The sequence below is a fragment of the Dendropsophus ebraccatus genome, chromosome 3 (genome assembly GCF_027789765.1).
Source record: "Dendropsophus ebraccatus isolate aDenEbr1 chromosome 3, aDenEbr1.pat, whole genome shotgun sequence".
In the NCBI taxonomy this organism is placed as follows: domain Eukaryota; kingdom Metazoa; phylum Chordata; class Amphibia; order Anura; family Hylidae; genus Dendropsophus; species Dendropsophus ebraccatus.
In genome coordinates, this window is record NC_091456.1 from 4,356,199 (window position 1) to 4,376,244 (window position 20,046).

General features: G+C 44.5%; 1 protein-coding gene across 1 annotated transcript in view; it reads right to left on the reverse strand.

Moving 5' to 3' along the window:
- The window catches only part of SUSD2 (sushi domain containing 2), a 148,600-nt gene extending 132,742 nt beyond the window's left edge, over positions 1-15,858 (reverse strand). The window contains exon 1 of the mRNA XM_069960730.1: positions 15,530-15,858. Within this exon, the coding sequence (XP_069816831.1) occupies positions 15,530-15,596 (67 nt within the window). The 5' untranslated portion in view covers positions 15,597-15,858. The remainder of the gene's footprint in view (positions 1-15,529) is intronic.
- Between the last annotated feature and the right edge of the window lie 4,188 nt (positions 15,859-20,046).

Genomic DNA, 20,046 nt, shown 5'->3' on the forward strand with positions numbered 1-20,046 from the left:
CTTACCAGCACCAACCCCAGACCATCACATGACCTCCACCATGTATAACAGATGGCGTCAGGCATTCTTCCAGCATCTTCTCATTTCTTCTGCGTCTCACAAACCTTCTTCTTTGTCATCCAAACACCTCAAACTTGGATTCATCCGTCCACAACACTTTTTTCCAGTCTTCCTCTGTCCAATGTCTGTGTTCTTTTGCCCATCTTAATCTTTTTCTTTTATTGGCCAATCTCAGATATGGCTTTTTCTTTGCCACTCTGCCCTGAAGCCCAAAATCCGGCAGCCGCCTCTTCACTGTAGATGGTGACACTGGTGTTTTGCGGGTACTATGTAATGAAGATGCCAGGTGGGGACCTGTGAGGCGTCTGTTTCTCAAACTAGAGACTCTAATGTGCTTATCTTCTTGCTTAGTTGTGCAACGCAGCCTCCCACTTCTTTTTCTACTCTGGTTAGAGCCTGTTTGTGCTGTCCTCTGAAGGAAGTAGTACACACCGTTGTAGGAAATCTTCAATTTCTTAGCAATTTCTCGCATGGAATAGCCTTCATTTCTAAGAACAAGAATAGACTGTCCAGTTTCAGATGAAAGTTTTTTTTTTCTGGCCATTTTGAGTGTTTAATTGACCCCACAAATGTGATGCTCCAGAAACACAATCTGCTCAAAGGAAGGTCAGTTTTGTAGCTTCTGTAACGAGCTAGACTGTTTTCAGATGTGTGAACATGATTGCACAAGGGTTTTCTAATCATCAATTAGCCTTCTGAGCCAATGAGCAAACACCTTGTACCATTAGAACACTGGAGTGATAGTTGCTGGAAATGGGCCTCTATGCACCTATGTAGATATTGCACCAAACACCAGACATTTGCAGCTGGAATAGTCAGTTACCACATTAGCAATGTATAGAGTGGATTGGTTTAAAGTTAGGACTAGTTTAAAGTTATCTTCATTGAAAAGTACAGTGCTTTTCCTTCAAAAATAAGGACATTTCAATGTGACCCCAAACTTTTGAACGGTAGTGTGTATATATATATATATATATATATATATATATATATAAATATATATATATTTGTGACTTTTATAAGCACAGGGACAATGCTGCCAATCCCTGATATTTTGCAGCAGCTGATAAGTACTGGAAGACTAGAGATTTTTAAATTTAATAAAAATCCATATAACTTTCTGACACAAGTTGCTTCGAAAGACAAAAAAAGGTTCTTCGGAGTATCCCTTTAATCTAAAGGTCAATTAGCTGCTGTGTCCATGAATAGAATATAAAGAAGGGGTCCGTGGAGTCTCAGTTACGAGTCTCAAAACACGGGAATAGCCAGATATCCCTCTCTCCAGAGAAGGAAGCCCGTTGCCAAGGGGTGCCTCCTAGTGGGGAGAGCACCAAACCACCCTGATACGTAGTCCCTCAGGTCCTCACTCTGTTGCCAGCTTTGGGACCTAAATAGGGAAACACCAGGGTGGCCCCTGTAAGTCAACACTTTGCATATTGTGTAGGGGACAATCAGTGGAGACTCGTAAATGAGTACGCCATTGGATTTTCTCGCTGTTCTCCCTGAGTTCAGTGATTGTTGTGTTTAGTTCATGTATAGAATATAGCCATAACTCTGATACTTTGTTTTGGATCTCCCCTTTATCGCAGGATGAGATATATATGTGCCGCGTATAATGTCACTTGTAGTTGTGTTATTGCGGTTACACAAGAGGAACGCCGAGGTCTATAACCTCTCGATGCTGTCACAGACATCTGCAAGTTCTCAAGACCTTTGCCCAAATGCAAGTTTGCACCTTAAAGGTCACAGGTAGGTGTAATGTGTATCAGGTAGTGAGAGCAGTCATGTGGTAATAAACTACATGAACCAACCCATCAATATCAAACTATTCGTCACCGAGGAAAGGGCAGATTGTAACCTGCCTCTCCCCGAGGAATCCTGGACCCGCAGCAGATTCCCAACACATTATAAGATCAGGGGTCAGGAGGTCACAAGGTCGGGAGGGTGAGCTCCCCATGGAGGCACCAAGAATAATATCCCTCAGATTCCCAGAAATAGAGACATTTTTATTTTCACCGACAAGAGGACAAATTGATGGTTAAAGGGACGGTGTCACCGAGACTTTCTGTTACTGATTAGAGTCAGATACTAAAACCTGTTCTTTTATTCTAATCTGTTTCTATTTTATATTTTATATTTTGTACATTGTTATGGGGGCGGCCATCTTACCTAAGCTGTAACAGCATTTAGTGACATGCTTTCCAGCAAGACTCATGGAAATAGACGACAATAGATAGACTTTGAGCCCCACTGCAATAAGTGCTTCAGAGTATGGGTGTCTTTATTCCTCCCCCCCCTCCCCCCGCATTATAACTAGCTTTAAATGCAAAAATACGTCTCCAGAACGTTCCTTTGAGTAGTAGAATCAGGAGGGCGCACTACAGCGGTTCCCGCCATAATTTGGAGATAAGTTCATTATTGGGGAATAATCCCTATTCGCCAGGCAGGGAGGAGAGTTTGTTATTTCTGTTATCCTCCCCCTCCCCGGCACTTGTTAGGAAAAATAGCTTTGCCTGGACTTCTCCTTTAAGTCACTTCAGTGACATCACAGCGCTCCGATCCCCGTTCCAAAGGTTCCGCATGTTTGGCCGGGTGGCAGATGAATACTTTATTCTGTGGTATATCGGGCTACCACGTGTTCTGTGTGTGTCTTGCTTTTCCTATGTGATGCTAAGGCAGTTCAGACCCCACTACTCCAAGGCCTAATGGTCTGCCTGAAGCTAGGCCCGGAGAGAGACTTTACTTACATGATAGTGACTGCAGTGATGGAAGGTAATGAACCTATCATTTTCATGGCATATATATATATATATATATATATATATATAAAATGACTTTTGCAGAAATGTAAATATAACTTTAGATTTAACAAGTAGAAACTTTTAAGATAAAATGAGGAAGAACACGCAGAAAGTTTAGAGAAATAGGGAAATAAAAGCAGCAGATGGACAAGTGCAGATGAGAAGGGAAATGTCTGGACGTAACGTGGCCGATGAGTGTCCCGTCTGACCTCTCACCCACCTGCAGTCCTGTCTGTTAGATAAAGTTACCAGCTGATATCACAAGTCAGAACAATCATTGGTAGGAAAAGCTATAGGCTAAAAACTACAACTAACAACAACAACTACAACTAACAACGACAACTACAACTAACAACAACTACAACTAACAACAACAACTACAACTAACAACAACAACTAACAACAACAACTAACAACAACAACTACAACTAACAACAACAACAACTACAACTAACAACAACTACTTCTACAACTAACAAGAACAACTACAACTAACAACAACAACAACTACAACTAACAACAACTACTTCTACAACTAACAACTACAACTAACAACTACAACTAACAACAACTACAACTAACAACTACAACTACGAGCTTTGTGTACATTGACTGTATTCTTCCAAATCTCCGGGAGATCATTACTTCTGATATCCTAACGTTTGATTTAATTGGCTGATTATGAATTAGCAATTGTGATTGGTCCTTATAGTCTGTACGACAAATGGCAGGCCATGTGTTCATTTAGATAAACTAGATTCCATCGGTCCAGAGAGGCTCCATGTACGCAGCCTGTGTATATGTGTGTCACTCCGCTGCAGCCGGTGGTCCCTAATCCAAGAGACCAACAAATAAAGGGTTAAGATGATATTCTACTCTGCTGCTGGGGAGATGTCAGAGACATATACTTACCTGTCCCTCTCTGCCAGCATTGCTGGGTCTCCGGCCAAAAAGATCTGGTGATGCGCTGTTCCCGCTGGAAGCTCAGTATAGACTCTATACTGGCTATACTAAGATTACATTTCTTAGCGGTGTATTCTTGCCAGTACTTATCATCTGCTGTATGTCCATTAAGTTTCGTGGCCACCGTGGACTGTTTTCTAGTCACCCAACTTTTCGTTACCTCCTGGTTTGGATCATTTCAGCAAAGGACCTGTTAAACTACATAGACCAGCATTCCCTGCCTGCCAGAGCCCGCCCCTTCCACCACGCCTACTGCATGTAACTCCTCCCACATCCCACAAGAGGAATACACCTTGCAAAGGGATTGTCTACTGTGAACACCTTCTGGTCCTCAAACTCCACCAAAAATAAACTTGCGAGTTTAGGTGCCACGGGCGTCCCAATCGTAGTCCCAGACTGCTAACAGGACCCCCCATCAGTGCACTGGAACGCTCTGTGACCAAGGACCATTTAGAGAACTGGAACGCACTGTGACCCAGGACCACCCATCAGTGCACTGGAACGTGTTGTGACCCAGGACCACCCATCAGTGCACTGGAACGCTCTGTGACCAAGGACCATTTAGATAACTGGAACGCACTGTGACCCAGGACCACCCATCAGTGCACTGGAACGCACTGTGACCCAGGACCACCCATCAGGGCACTGGAACGCACTGTGACCCAGGACCACCCATCAGCACACTGGAATGCACTGTGACCCAGGACCACCCATCAGTGAACTGGAATGCAAAGTGACCCAGGACCACCCATCAGCCTACTGGAACGCACGGTGACCCAGGACCCCCCATCAGTGCACTGGAACGCACTGTGACCCAGGACCACCCATCAGCGAACTGGAACGCATTGTGACCCAGGACCACCCATCAGCGCACTGCAACGCACTGTGACCCAGAGCCACCCATCAGCAAACTGGAACGCACTGTAACCCAGGACCACCCATCAGCGCACTGCAACGCACTGTGACCCAGGACCACCCATCAGCGCACTGAAATGCACTATGACCAAGGACCACCCATCAGCGCACTGGAACGCACTGTGACCCAGAGCCACCCATCAGCGCACTGGAACGCACTGTGACCCAGGACCACCCATCAGAGCACTGGAACGCACTGTGACCCAGGACCACCCATCAGCGCACTGGAATGCACTATGACCAAGGACCACCCATCAGCGCACTGGAATGCACTATGACCAAGGACCACCCATCAGTGCACTGGAATGCACTATGACCAAGGACCACCCATCAGTGCACTGGAACGCGCTGTGACCGAGGACCACCCATCAGTGCACTGGAACGCGCTGTGACCGAGGACCACCCATCAGTGCACTGGAATGCACTATGACCCAGGACCACCCATCAGCGCAATGGAACGCACTGTGACCCAGGACCACCCATCAGCGCACTGGAACGCACTGTGACCCAGGACCACCCATCAGCGAACTGGAACGCACTGTGACCCAGGACCACCCATCAGCGCAATGGAACGCACTGTGACCCAGGACCACCCATCAGCGAACTGGAATGCTCTGTGACCCAGGACCAAACGTAACATCTCCCTAAATATTGGTTCTCATAGGCCCTGAATAGGCACCAGTAACTGATGTGACCGCGTACGTTCTCTCTGTACAGTATGATTATATATATATGGGACTGCATTGCCCTGAGACATCTCATCTGCTAATTCATATATTCTCGGAATCGTCTGATAGTTACAAGACAAAAGCAAAGTTTATTATGTTAAAGGCGTCGCAGGCTGCAGAGCATCGCACCGAGCACGCGGATGGAGTAGAAGCTCCGTTTGTTTCCCCGTCCATCTACAAATACTGTTTGGTCTGGCAGCGGCACAACTAATATTTAACTTAGACAACTTCTTTATCATTAATAATTTCTGAGACTTCAGATTAAGCTCATATTCAAATAAATCCCATTTATATCAACATTACTGAGTAATTCCTGGAGATTAAACGTAGAATCCTTATAAAATCCACCATAACGAGACAGGATGGGTATTGTTGTGTGATATGATGGAAACCTCTATATATGTTACAGGAGGAAGAAGGGAAAGGGAGGACATGATGGGAACCTTTATATATGTTACAGGAGGAAGAAGGGAAAGGAGGACATGATGGAAACCTTTATATATGTTACAGGAGGAAGAAGGGAAAGGGGGGACATGATGGGAACCTTTATATATGTTACAGGAGGAAGAAGGGAAAGGAGGACATGATGGAAACCTTTATATATGTTACAGGAGGAAGGGGGGAAAGGGGACATGATGGAAACCTTTATATATGTTACAGGAGGGAAGAAGGGAAAGGGGGGACATGATGGAAACCTTTATATATGTTACAGGAGGAAGAAGGGAAAGGGGGGACATGATGGAAATCTTTATATATGTTACAGGAGGAAGGGGGGAAAGGGGGGACATGATGGAAACCTTTATATATGTTACAGGAGGAAGAAGGGAAAGGGAGGACATGATGGAAACCTTTATATATGTTACAGGAGGAAGAAGGGAAAGGGGGACATGATGGAAACCTTTATATATGTTACATGGGGGAAGAAGGGAAAGGAAGGACATGATGGAAACCTTTATATATGTTACATGGGGGAAGAAGGGAAAGGGAAGACATGATGGAAACCTTTATATATGTTACAGGAGGAAGAAGGGAAAGGGAGGACGTGATGGAAACCTTTATATATGTTAAAGGAGGAAGAAGGGAAAGGGAGGACATGATGGAAACCTTTATATATGTTAAAGGAGGAAGAAGGGAAAGGGAGGACGTGATGGAAACCTTTATATATGTTACAGGGGGAAGAAGGGAAAGGGAGGACATGATGGAGACCTTTATATATGTTACAGGAGGAAGGGGGGAAAGGGGGGACATGATGGAAACCTTTATATATGTTACAGGAGGAAGAAGGGAAAGGGAGGACATGATGGAAACCTTTATATATGTTACAGGAGGAAGAAGGGAAAGGGGGACATGATGGAAACCTTTATATATGTTACATGGGGGAAGAAGGGAAAGGAAGGACATGATGGAAACCTTTATATATGTTACATGGGGGAAGAAGGGAAAGGGAAGACATGATGGAAACCTTTATATATGTTACAGGAGGAAGAAGGGAAAGGGAGGACGTGATGGAAACCTTTATATATGTTAAAGGAGGAAGAAGGGAAAGGGAGGACATGATGGAAACCTTTATATATGTTAAAGGAGGAAGAAGGGAAAGGGAGGACGTGATGGAAACCTTTATATATGTTACATGGGGGAAGAAGGGAAAGGGAAGACATGATGGAAACCTTTATATATGTTACAGGAGGAAGAAGGGAAAGGAGGACATGATGGCAACCTTTATATATGTTACAGGAGGAAGAAGGGAAAGGGAGGACATGATGGAAACCTTTATATATGTTACAGGAGGAAGAAGGGAAAGGGAGGACATGATGGAAACCTTTATATATGTTACAGGAGGAAGAAGGGAAAGGGAGGACGTGATAGAAACCTTTATATATGTTAAAGGAGGAAGAAGGGAAAGGGAGGACATGATGGAAACCTTTATATATGTTACAGGAGGAAGAAGGGAAAGGGGGGACATGATGGAAACCTTTATATATGTTACAGGATGAGGAAGGGAAATGCCCCTATTCCACGGGTCGTTTTAGAGGAGCAAACGAGCGCGATTAGCGCTCGTTTGCTCCTCGTTCCCCGCTCGCTGCCGCCGCTATTCAACGCGGCTGCAGCGAGCGGGTGAGTGCGGGAGGGGCGGCGGGGAGCTGCGGGGGGGCTGCTCGGAGGATCGCTGATCGTCCGGGCAGCCCATAGGATATAGCAGCGTCTGCTGACGATGCTCCTATTCAATGGAGCGACGGCAGCAGATCGCTGCTATATCAGTCGCTTGTTTTTCAACATGTTGAAAAACAAGCGACTGCAACGATCAGCCGACATGAACGATGTCGGCTGATCGTTGCACTCTATTCCACGGAACGATTATCGTCCGTAGCGGTCGATATCGTCCGAAAACGAACGATAATCGTTCCGTGGAATAGGGCCAAAAGGGAGGACATGATGGAAACCTTTATATATGTTACAGGAGGAAGAAGGGAAAGGGAGGACATGATGAAAACCTTTATATATGTTACAGGAAGAAGAAGGGAAAGGAGGACATGATGGAAACCTTTATATATGTTACAGGAGGAAGAAGGGAAAGGGAGGACATGATGGAAACCTTTATATATGTTACAGGAGGAAGAAGGGAAGGGGAGGACATGATGGAAACCTTTATATATGTTACAGGAGGAAGAAGGGAATGGGAGGACATGATGGAAACCTTTATATATGTTACAGGAGGGAAGAAGGGAAAGTGAGGACATGATGGAAACCTTTATATATGTTACAGGAGGAAGAAGGGAAAGGGAGGACATGATGGAAACCTTTATATATGTTACAGGAGGAAGAAGGGAAAGGAGGACATGATGGAAACCTTTATATATGTTACAGGAGGAAGAAGGGAATGGGAGGACATGATGGAAACCTTTATATATGTTACAGGAGGGAAGAAGGGAAAGTGAGGACATGATGGAAACCTTTATATATGTTACAGGAGGAAGAAGGGAAAGGAGGGACATGATGGAAACCTTTATATATGTTACAGGGGGAAGAAGGGAAAGTGAGGACATGATGGAAAAATTTATATATGTTACAGGAGGAAGAAGGGAAAGGAGGACATGATGGAAACCTTTATATATGTTACAGGAGGAAGAAGGGAAAGGGAGGACATGATGGAAACCTTTATATATGTTACAGGGGGAAGAAGGGAAAGGGAGGACATGATGGAAACCTTTATATATGTTACAGGAGGAAGAAGGGAAAGGGGGGACATGATGGAAACCTTTATATATGTTACAGGAGGGAAGAAGGGAAAGGGGGGACATGATGGAAACCTTTATATATGTTACAGGAGGAAGAGGGGAAAGGGGGGACATGATGGAAACCTTTATATATGTTACAGGAGGAAGAAGGGAAAGGCGGGACATGATGGAAACCTTTATATATGTTACAGGAGGAAGAAGGGAAAGGGAGGACATGATGGAAACCTTTATATATGTTACAGGAGGAAGAAGGGAAAGGGAGGACATGATGGAAACCTTTATATATGTTACAGGAGGAAGAAGGGAAAGGGAGGACATGATGGAAACCTTTATATATGTTACAGGAGGAAGAAGGGAAAGGGAGGAGATGATGGAAACCTTTATATATTACAGTCTGGTTGGTCGCAGTCTGAACACTTGGACCCTGACGCATTACATGGACTCTGTCACTGCTGACACCCATTGTGATCAGGGGATATAGTCGGGGAGAGATTGTGGCAGATCTTCCCCCCAGCCCCTCAGTTTCCCATAGAGTTACATATATTGGTGTGCGGCCTTTTCCCGCAGTCCCATGCACCGTATCTGAGTGACAGATGTGGAAGAATGCAGAATGAGCCATTGTTATGAATCTGGCACATGTTAGGACTGTCTAGTCTATGTTTACACGGCCTAAGAATTATACAATATTAGTAAATTTGCAGCAATGTGCCAGGAGGGTGTCACTCGCTTTCTGGCACAAACTAAGATCTCTAAGGCAGCAATTTACCTGAGACGCAAACATCCGTCATATGAAAAGAAAAATGAAAGTTACATCTACAACAAACCTCTGGACAGTACAAAGCAAACCCCAACCAATAGGAATAAAGCTGAGATACATAAAGCAGCACACAGAGAATATATGTATACTGATACTATAGTAGTGCGGCTGGTACAGATCTAGATACAGTCCATGCTTATTGATCCAGGACCCCTCCCCCGCTTCCCATAGTTATTATTCAGTCAGCGAGTCCTTCAAACGCCCTAATAAATCAGCCCTTCAGGCTCTCGGCAGTTCAGGCCGTTGCCCAACAGCAGCCGACAACTCGGGATCTTCATGTTCCATTTGTCTTTCAGAGTTATTGGCGATGAGCCACCAGCACTAACAGGGCCAAGATGTGAGAGGGGAAGACGGGCGCAAGGAAACAAACTCTCCAGCTGTGAGAATCCCCAACCGGAAGATTCCGAGACACGAAAATGGAGCCGACCACTCGGTATACACAATGGTTTTATATGAAGTCTACAAACAGTAAATGTGACCGGTTATATATAGCTGCACCCCCTGAGGTCCTTCATGAAGCTGATACATTGTAAAAAATAAAAGAAAGAAATAAAAAGAAGAAGAAGAAGAAGAAGAAGAAGAAGAAGAAGAAGAAGAAGAAGAAGCGATCTCACCAGAGTCCGAGAAGAAAGGATAGTAATAATGTTGGGAAGTGTTTCTCATCTTTGCTGATTGGACGCAGGTGAAGGTCCATTGTACATGGGGATACAGTATATACCGGGTCTTCCTGAAAATGAGACCGTGCCTTATATTAATTTTTGCTCGAATACAGGCACTAGGTCTTATTTTCGGGGGATGTCTTATTCCGGAACACCCTGGAATACTCACCAGCATCCCTGCTGAAGCAGAAGCGCATCAGCAGCTGGACCAAGAGCGCATTAGCAGTGAAACGTGCTGGCGGGCCGGGCGTCAGGCATGCGTTGGGACGTGCAGAGGATGTGGGGGCCATGGACCAGTATGCCCGCCGTGCCGGCTGTGAAGGTCCATGAGGGGATTAGGTGAGTCCCAGGTGGCAATGGGCGGCCTTACTTTTGGGGGTGCCCTAGTTTAGAGTAGAGTTGCCTTATTTTAGGGGGTGCATTACTTTAGGCTAATTGTAATTAAATGTAATTATTCTAATGTAATATGTGGTGGACCCCCGGATGATGTTGTAGCGGTGGGACGGCCGGTCACTTGCTAGATTAAAGTGTGATGTCACTCCTGGGGTGGATGGCCGAGATACAGCCGGACCTTTAGGGTTTTGTCTTGTGATGCCAGTGCCTGGTGGGCACACAGGTGTGAGGGCACGCCTGCTGTTATAGTGTAAGGCCGGTTGTACCCTTCTCCCCTGTGGTCGGTGTCCTGTCGGGTTGCTGCCGGGTTCCCTGGGATAGTTTGGTCACAGGTGGTATAAAGCACTGCACTGTAGTACTCTTACTTCTCGGCGTGGGTTGAGATGATCTGTTGGCTAGTCCTCTCCCGAGGAGTGCACTGCATCACGCAGCGTGTAGGTACGTCAAGAAAGGAGTTTGTAAGAGGACTCTGTCCTGCGTCCTTCCCATGCGGGGCACTGACTAAAACTACGACTTTTCAGTAGAGGGGACCTGGCAGTATTATTATAACAATATTATGGCAGCAGAGGGTATCTCCCCATACACAGAGGACATATGTACTGTAGGGAGATCAGAGAGGTGTAGGTGTGTAGATGTACCTAGAAGGTACCTGATATGTTATACAATTAACTCTTAAAGCTTATGTTATATGGACGACATGAAACACTTGCCGGTATATAAAGCCGATAACCTGGTGCCCGCCCAGGGAGACGCCTGAATGGCCGCAGATTGAAGCTTTGTGATGGGTTTTTATATTCTTATAGTGAATCTGTCAGCAGTAAAACCTGTTCTGAGCTGCTGACAGGCTTAAGAAGGACACTCGGACACAGATATTCATTTTAGTGTAGCTCTCTGTTGTGGGAAATTGTTGAGCATCTTCTTAGTATACTGCCAAGTGTCAAGGAGGCGTTCCCAAGAGTTGTAGTGTCCTGGGCTGCAATGCCCCCAGTCTGACCCACCACCACTCTTCTCCTCACAGCTTAACAGGCAGGGCTCAGTTACCAATGCCGGGCCTGTCTGGATGCAGTCAGGAGCACAGCGGTGGCCTGACAAGATGGCTGCCGGAGCTTAGGAACACAGTGTGTGTGTCTGAAATGGACTGTACGATGCATGCTGGAAGATGGGGCCAATAAAAGGAGGGAGATTAAATTAGTGTGTGTGTGTGTATGTGTGTGTGTATGTATGTGTGTGTGTGTGTATGTACTGTATGTGTGTGTATATGTGTATGTGTATATGTATGTGTGTGTATGTATGTGTGTGTGTATGTATGTATGTATGTACTGTATGTATGTGTGTGTATATGTGTATGTGTGTGTGTATATGTATGTGTGTGTATATGTGTGTGTATGTATGTGTGTGTGTATGTGAGTGTATGTATGCGTTTATGTGTGTGTGTGTATATGTGTGTGTGTGTGTATGTATGTGTATATGTGTGTGTGCGTATGTATGTGTATATGTGTGTGTATATGAGTGTGTGTGTGTGGGGGGGCTACACGGCTTAACGTGCACAGAGATCGGCGACATTTCCACCATCCAATGTACCACATGATGTCAGACCATGGGTTTGTACCAGTATTAAATCCTGGGTGAAAAGCCGCATTGTATACAGCAATATGTGTCATTTGAGGAGTGTGTTATAGGTGGCGGCATTCTCTAGCAGCAGGTGTCGCAACACCCAGCGCTGCTTTTTACTGTCATCTTCCTAATGTTGTGAAATCCAATGGTCGGACGAATGTTTGTTTCCTCTCTTTTGCAACACATATGTAGATATCGATGACCTGCTGTGTCCAGTGGCTGTGGTATATATTGGTATATATTGCTATATACATCTATGTTCTCATAGGGCGCTTCTCTCCATGTTCTTGGTCTCACTGGATTTTGGGCCACTGGTTTATGTTGTTTCATGTGTTTCAGTCCCTTCCTACCTGGAAGCACAGGGGGGGGGGGGGGGGGGGAGGAATCAAGTCAAAAACTGAAACCAAGGTCGGAGCCGGGAGGTTTCATCAGGGAGAAAGTCAGAAACAATACGAGAGTCCGATGCCAGGAAGGAAAGTCAGAAGCCAATCATATCCAGAAGCTGGAAACTAGGAGACAAGCCAGGGGTCAGAAGACAGCAGATCCAATGATGGCAGCAAGACTAAGAGGCGCCACAGTAACCATCAATGGCAGACAGGTCAGGATGGTACACCAGGGCTAAGCATGATCGGCCCGGAGCCCCTGCTGTCTGACAGGATAACCAGGCTTATTGTAAGTGGGGCTGCTAGTCATAGCTATGCAATACGGCTGGCAGTGCCACAGGAAGGGCGAGGAGCTGGACTACTGCTGGCCCATTGAGAGGTTATACATTACAGCTGGCAGTGCCACAGATAGGAGAAGCTGGCCCACCGAGAGGTAATACATTACAGCTGGCAGTGCCACAGGAAGGAGAAGCTGGACTACTGCTGGCCCACCGAGAGGTTATACATTACAGCTGGCAGTGCCACAGGAAGGGCGAGGAGCTGGACCACTGCTGGCCCACCGAGAGGTAATACATTACAGCTGGCAGTGCCACAGATAGGGCGAGGAGCTGGACCACTGCTGGCCCACTGAGAGGTTATACATTACAGCTGGCAGTGCCACAGATAGGGCGAGGAGCTGGACCACTGCTGGCCCACCAAGAGGTTATACATTACAGCTGGCAGTGCCACAGGAAGGGCGAGGAGCTGGACTACTGCTGGCCCATTGAGAGGTTATACATCACAGCTGGCAGTGCCACAGGTAGGAGAAGCTGGACTACTGCTGGCCCACCGAGAGGTTATACATTACAGCTGGCAGTGCCACAGGTAGGAGAAGCTGGACCGCACGTCACGGCGGGTAGGACGAGCGCCTCATAAATGCAGCAACGATTAAATAACGATTTTGAAATTGTTTATCGTTCGTTTGGTGCCGACACCAAAATCATTGTTAATCGTTCACTAATCATTCAGTGTAATTCCGCATCATTCCTGCATTTGCTGGGATCAGACGGAGTGACCGATCCTAGTAACGACTATTTTTCTTTCAAATCAACTGGTGTCAGAAAGTTATATAGATTTGTAATTTACTTCTATTTAAAAATCTCCAGTCTTCCAGTACTTATCCGATGCTGCATGTCCTGCAGGAAGTGGTGTATTCTCTCCAGTCTGACACAGTGCTCTCTGCTGCCACCTCTGTCCATGCCAGGAACTGTCCAGAGCAGGAGAGATTTGCTGCTGCTCTGGACAGTTCCTGACATGGACAGAGGTGGCAGCAGAGAGCACTCTGTCAGACTGGAGAGAATACACCACTTCCTGCAGGACATACGGCAACTGATAAGTACTGGAAAACTGGAGATCTTTAAATGGAAGTAAATTGCAAATCAATATAACTTTGTGAAACCAGTTGATTTGAAAGAAAAAGTTTTTCCGTCAAATGACCCCTTTAAATTGACAAAAGCATTGCTGGGCCACAAGGTTATTTGCACCTCTGAGAAAACTCTACTATTCACAGCACAATGCTCCCTCCACCATGGATACCACATGTGCCAAAATTGTTAAAGATTTTCTGGACCTTTTCCAATTTGGCAAGGAACAGATAATACGAGGATACATTTAAAGACCCCCCCCCCCCACTCCGATCCAGCACGGTGCAGTCTGTAGTCACTGGCAGGAGCGTCCTGACCACATCTTGTACTCTTTGCACAGGCTTCTGTGATTGGCTACAGCACTCATCCTTTCCTTATGCCCCCATATTGGTGCATCTTGCACCACTTCTTCCTGCATTAAAGTATACACAATGGAAGAGCAGAAGAATAGTGCTTCTTTATGGCACTCACAGAAACAGAGAAGATTGTCGGCAGAAAAAGACCGCTGGGTCCATCTAGTCTGCCCTATTAGTATTTCCTTTCTTATTATCTTAGGATAGATATATGTATATACCAGGCAGGTTACATTCAGTTATTGTAATTTCCCAACCACCTCTGCTGTAAGTTTCTTCCAAGTATCTACTACTCTTTCAGTAATATTTTGTCACGTTGCTTCTGACCTTTCCCCCAGTAACCTCTCACCGTCTCCTCTTGTTCTTGAATACAGATTTTTACTAAAAAAAAAACTTCCCTCTTGAACTCCTACCTGTCAGGACCTCTAGAAAGCTGAATCCAGTTATGAACAGCAGTAACCTTTTACTGGTAATTATTCAGCCGACATGTTTCGAGGGGCTGCACAACACCCTCTTCATCAGGTCTTATCCTTGCATTAAAGTGTTACTTTTAAAAGTTTTGATCTCTCGGGATCTGGGTGGTAAGAGTCCCACCGATCCCTATAAGTGCTCATCTAAGAGCCTCCTCTCTCTCCTTACTGCAGAGCAATTGGGAGAGAAGCACTTAGGTGAGCACTTCATTCCACTTGTACGTCTAGTTATGACTGGGATCAGCACCCAAACCCCAACCGATCGAAACTTTTGACAAGTCTCTATGACCAATGTGTCACTACAAATGTTCTGTTTATTCGTCATCCATGGAGCGCAGAGCATAAGGCATCCACGTACATAGAATCCATGACTATTCCTCTGTCTATCAGGTACAGGCAGTATCTCTCACTATACAATGTGTTTAATAAGCAGCGGATATTCCCTCCACATCTCTATGGAATGTGATAATCCGCGGCGAGCTGCAATATACGGCGTCCGTCACACCAGGAGCGAGGACAGGAATCTCATTCTACTCTATAGATCTTAACCTACTGACATGTATAAGATTTGTTTCATTCATTCTTTTCATGCGTCCCCTGACTTTTTGTATTTGCATATAGATAAAGCAAACATTATACGGTCCTATATATAATATAGTTGTGCACCTATAATAAGGTTACATTAGGGTTCATCCATCTGGTAAGTGACATATAAGAAGAGCAGGAGGACTTACCTGAGACTTGATAAGTGCAGCAGACGACAGTGAGGAGAAGAGCTATAAAGTGCAGGAGTGAGGGCATCTTGTGCCAGGGTCACATCAGGTGCCAGTCCAGGAGCGGAGGGCTCTGCAGGCCGCCTGGCAATGGGGTGAAGGATATTGACTATGACACAGCTGCTGCTGACTCACACATTGTGGCAGCTCTAGTACACAGAATTGGGAGGAGGTGCAGGCCCACTCCTTACAACAGAGGCGTCTGTGTCCTCACTGGTAGGGAAACCCCAGCTCTAAGTGCTACAGCCAGAGGCAGCGCAGGCAGCTCTCCCAGGGAATCACTCACTGCCCACACAAGCTCCAGGTTTTATACTTTGCTGACAGGAAGCAATTCCACAGTACAAAGACCATTCACAGTGGGCAAAGCCAAACCGGCCAAACATCAGCACATCCAGGCATCATGGACCTCGCACAACGCTCAAACATACATCACAAGGTATAAAGAGTATAAAGCTAGAGAGAAGAACACTCACCCATACATTACAAAGTATAAAGAGTATAAAGCTAGAGAGAAGAACACTCACCTATACATCACAAAGTATAAAGAGTATAAAGCTAGAGGGAAGAACGCTAACTCATACATCACAAAGTATAAAGAGTATAAAGCTAGAGAGAAGAACACTCACCCATACATCACAAAGTATAAAGAGTATAAAGCTAGAGAGAAGAACGCTAACTCATACATCACAAAGTATAAAGAGTATAAAGCTAGAGAGAAGAACACTCACCCATACATCACAAAGTATAAAGAGTATAAAGCTAGAGAGAAGAACGCTAACTCATACATCACAAAGTATAAAGAGTATAAAGCTAGAGAGAGGAACGCTCACCCATACATCACAAAGTATAAAGCTAGAGAGAAGAACACTCACCCATACATCACAAAGTATAAAGAGTATAAAGCTAGAGAGAAGAACACTCACCTATACATCACAAAGTATAAAGAGTATAAAGCTAGAGGGAAGAACGCTCACTCACACATCACAAAGTATAGAGTATAAAGCTAGAGGGAAGAACGCTCACCCATACATCACAAAGTATAGAGTATAAAGCTAGAGAGAAGAACGCTCACCCATACATCACAAAGTATAAAGAGTATAAAGCTAGAGAGAAGAACGCTAACTCACACATCACAAAGTATAGAGTATAAAGCTAGAGGGAAGAACGCTCACCCATACATCACAAAGTATAAAGAGTATAAAGCTAGAGAGAAGAACGCTCACCCATACATTACAAAGTATAAAGAGTATAAAGCTAGAGAGAAGAACGCTAACTCACACATCACAAAGTATAAAGAGTATAAAGCTAGAGAGAAGAACACTCACCCATACATCACAAAGTATAAAGAGTATAAAGCTAGAGAGCAGAACGCTCACCCATACATCACAAAGTATAGAGTATAAAGCTAGAGGGAAGAACGCTCACTCACACATCACAAAGTATAGAGTATAAAGCTAGAGGGAAGAACGCTCACTCACACATCACAAAGTATAGAGTATAAAGCTAGAGAGAAGAACGCTCACCCATACATCACAAAGTATAAAGAGTATAAAGCTAGAGAGAAGAACACTCACTCATACATCACAAAGTATAAAGAGTATAAAGCTAGAGAGAAGAACGCTAACTCATACATCACAAAGTATAAAGAGTATAAAGCTAGAGAGAAGAACACTCACCCATACATCACAAAGTATAAAGCTAGAGAGAACACTCACCCATACATCACAAAGTATAAAGCTAGAGAGAACACTCACCCATACATCACAAAGTATAAAGAGTATAAAGCTAGAGAGAAGAACACTCACCATACATCACAAAGTATAAAGAGTATAAAGCTAGAGAGAAGAACACTCACCCATACATCACAAAGTATAAAGCTAGAGAGAAGAACACTCACCCATACATCACAAAGTATAAAGAGTATAAAGCTAGAGAGAAGAACACTCACCCATACATCACAAAGTATAAAGAGTATAAAGCTAGAGATGAACCCTCACCCATACATCACAAAGTATAAAGCTAGAGAGAAGAACACTCACCCATACATCACAAAGTATAAAGCTAGAGAGCAGAACACTCACCCATACATCACAAAGTATAGAGAGAATAAATAGTATAAAGCTAGAGAGAAGAACACTCACCCATACATCACAAAGTATAAAGAGTATAAAGCTAGAGAGAAGAACGCTCACCTATACATCACAAAGTATAAAGAGTATAAAGCTAGAGAGAAGAACACTCACCCATACATCACAAAGTATAGAGAGAATAAATAGTATAAAGCTAGAGAGAAGAACACTCACCCATACATCACAAAGTATAGAGTATAAAGCTAGAGAGAAGAACGCTCACCTATACATCACAAAGTATAGAGAGAATAAATAGTATAAAGCTAGAGAGAAGAACACTCACCCATACATCACAAAGTATAAAGAGTATAAAGCTAGAGAGAAGAACACTCACCCATACATCACAAAGTATAGAGAGAATAAATAGTATAAAGCTAGAGAGAAGAACACTCACCCATACATCACAAAGTATAGAGTATAAAGCTAGAGAGAAGAACGCTCACCTATACATCACAAAGTATAAAGAGTATAAAGCTAGAGAGAAGAACACTCACCTATACATCACAAAGTATAAAGAGTATAAAGCTAGAGAGAAGAACACTCACCCATACATCACAAAGTATAGAGTATAAAGCTAGAGAGAAGAACGCTCAGATGAGTGTAATGAGGGGAAAGTTGACTTGTGCAAGAACCCTTATTTTGCAGACTGTCATCCTGCTTAACCCTTAAACCATCAGATTTAGGCTGGGTTCACACTACGTTTTTGCAATCCATTTTTCTTTTTTTTGATGGACACAAAACATGTTCGACCTCATTTTTGTGTCCGTCAAAATAATGGAAGTCAATGGAAAAACAGATGCACTCACATGCATCAGTTTTTTCCATCTGCTTAAAAAAATGTCGGTTTACTGCGATGATATACGTTCAATGCAACAACGGCTGCTGTTTTCACACCACGTATTGAACAGCCGTCATAGTACGTTGCGTGAACATAGCCTTAGGGTCCTTTTACACGTACAGATAAATCGCTTAATCGATCATTTAGCGAATGCCAAACAAGTTTTCCTTTTAAACAATAGACAAAAATAAAACATATACGCTTGGACAAACAACCTGAGGGTAGTCACTGACTGGTTATACCTGGGCCATTAGTCTGGGGGCTGTACATGGGTAAAATGGGGACGCTGCAGCCTGTAGAGCCGCAGAGCAGACAATGTTTGTTTTGGCATCTACTAATCGCTCCAGGCTGCAGCAGACGCCCCGCTAGTGACAGAGAGCGCCCCCCCCCCGCCCCCAGATGACTCTATATTGTATATTGTAATGTCCAACTAAGATACATCAGAAGACACAATACACAGACACTATGCGTTACTATGGTTGTGGTTCAGGAGCAAGGACCAGGGCATGAGATGAAAGCCAACATGGACGCAGAGAGCTTACCGCTGCCGGACAATAACGACAGCACATTACACAGGAAAAGGACGAGTTATATTACAAGAGTATCTGAACCAAAAACTGTATATAAGGGAACCTGTCACCTGAAATCCCACGCAGTGTTATATTACTCCAGCAAGGAGACACCTGGAATCTTCACGTCTGTGCTTTGAGGTCGGCTTATTCGGAGTTTGATCGCTTAAATTTTAACGATTGTTTGCACGATAATCGGCCGGTGTAATAGGCCCTTGAGTCCTCCTTTCTTCTTGCTTGGTCAATTGTCTGAACACTATTTCTAATATCTTATGATCAATGTCATATTGTGCCACAATCGGAGCCTCCAATGCTTGTGGCTGTATTGATAGGCCGACCGACCTGTCATCTTGGATCCTCCCAGCCCAGAGGCCAATTACTCTCATGTTTCTGGAGTGTGAGAATATGGAGCTCCTGGGAGGACCCTATAAAAAGGCAGAGAGTCAGCATGCACAATCCATGTAGAGGTTACGTGAAGGCGACACTGCCGCTGGGCCCCACTATCTATGACCAGCGTTGTACTGAGCTCGTGGCCTCCAGACTAGAGACCTCTCTCCAAGCTTCTGTCTACACCGCTCCGCAATGAGAAGTGAAAGAAGAAGAAAGTGCAATCACGCTCTTGTGCGGGAGCCAATAGTTTCTGCCACATAATGATGTCGTGTTTATCAGGGAAGCTCATAATGGGATCATTCAGGGATAAGTTACAAATCATTCATGTTTTATCATCTATACAGTATTTACCAATCGCATGAAAGTAAGAGACGTGTGAGACCAGAACAACTAAGCTGAAACTCAAATACTGACTAAAGTATCAGATACCAAACACTCAGGATCTTCTCTACATAATAAACCTGGCCAAAAAGGAGAACTCCGGGGAAAACCAGAAATCCAGTGCGGGGAGGGGGGTGAGGGAACATAATAAATAATCTATACTCACCTCCA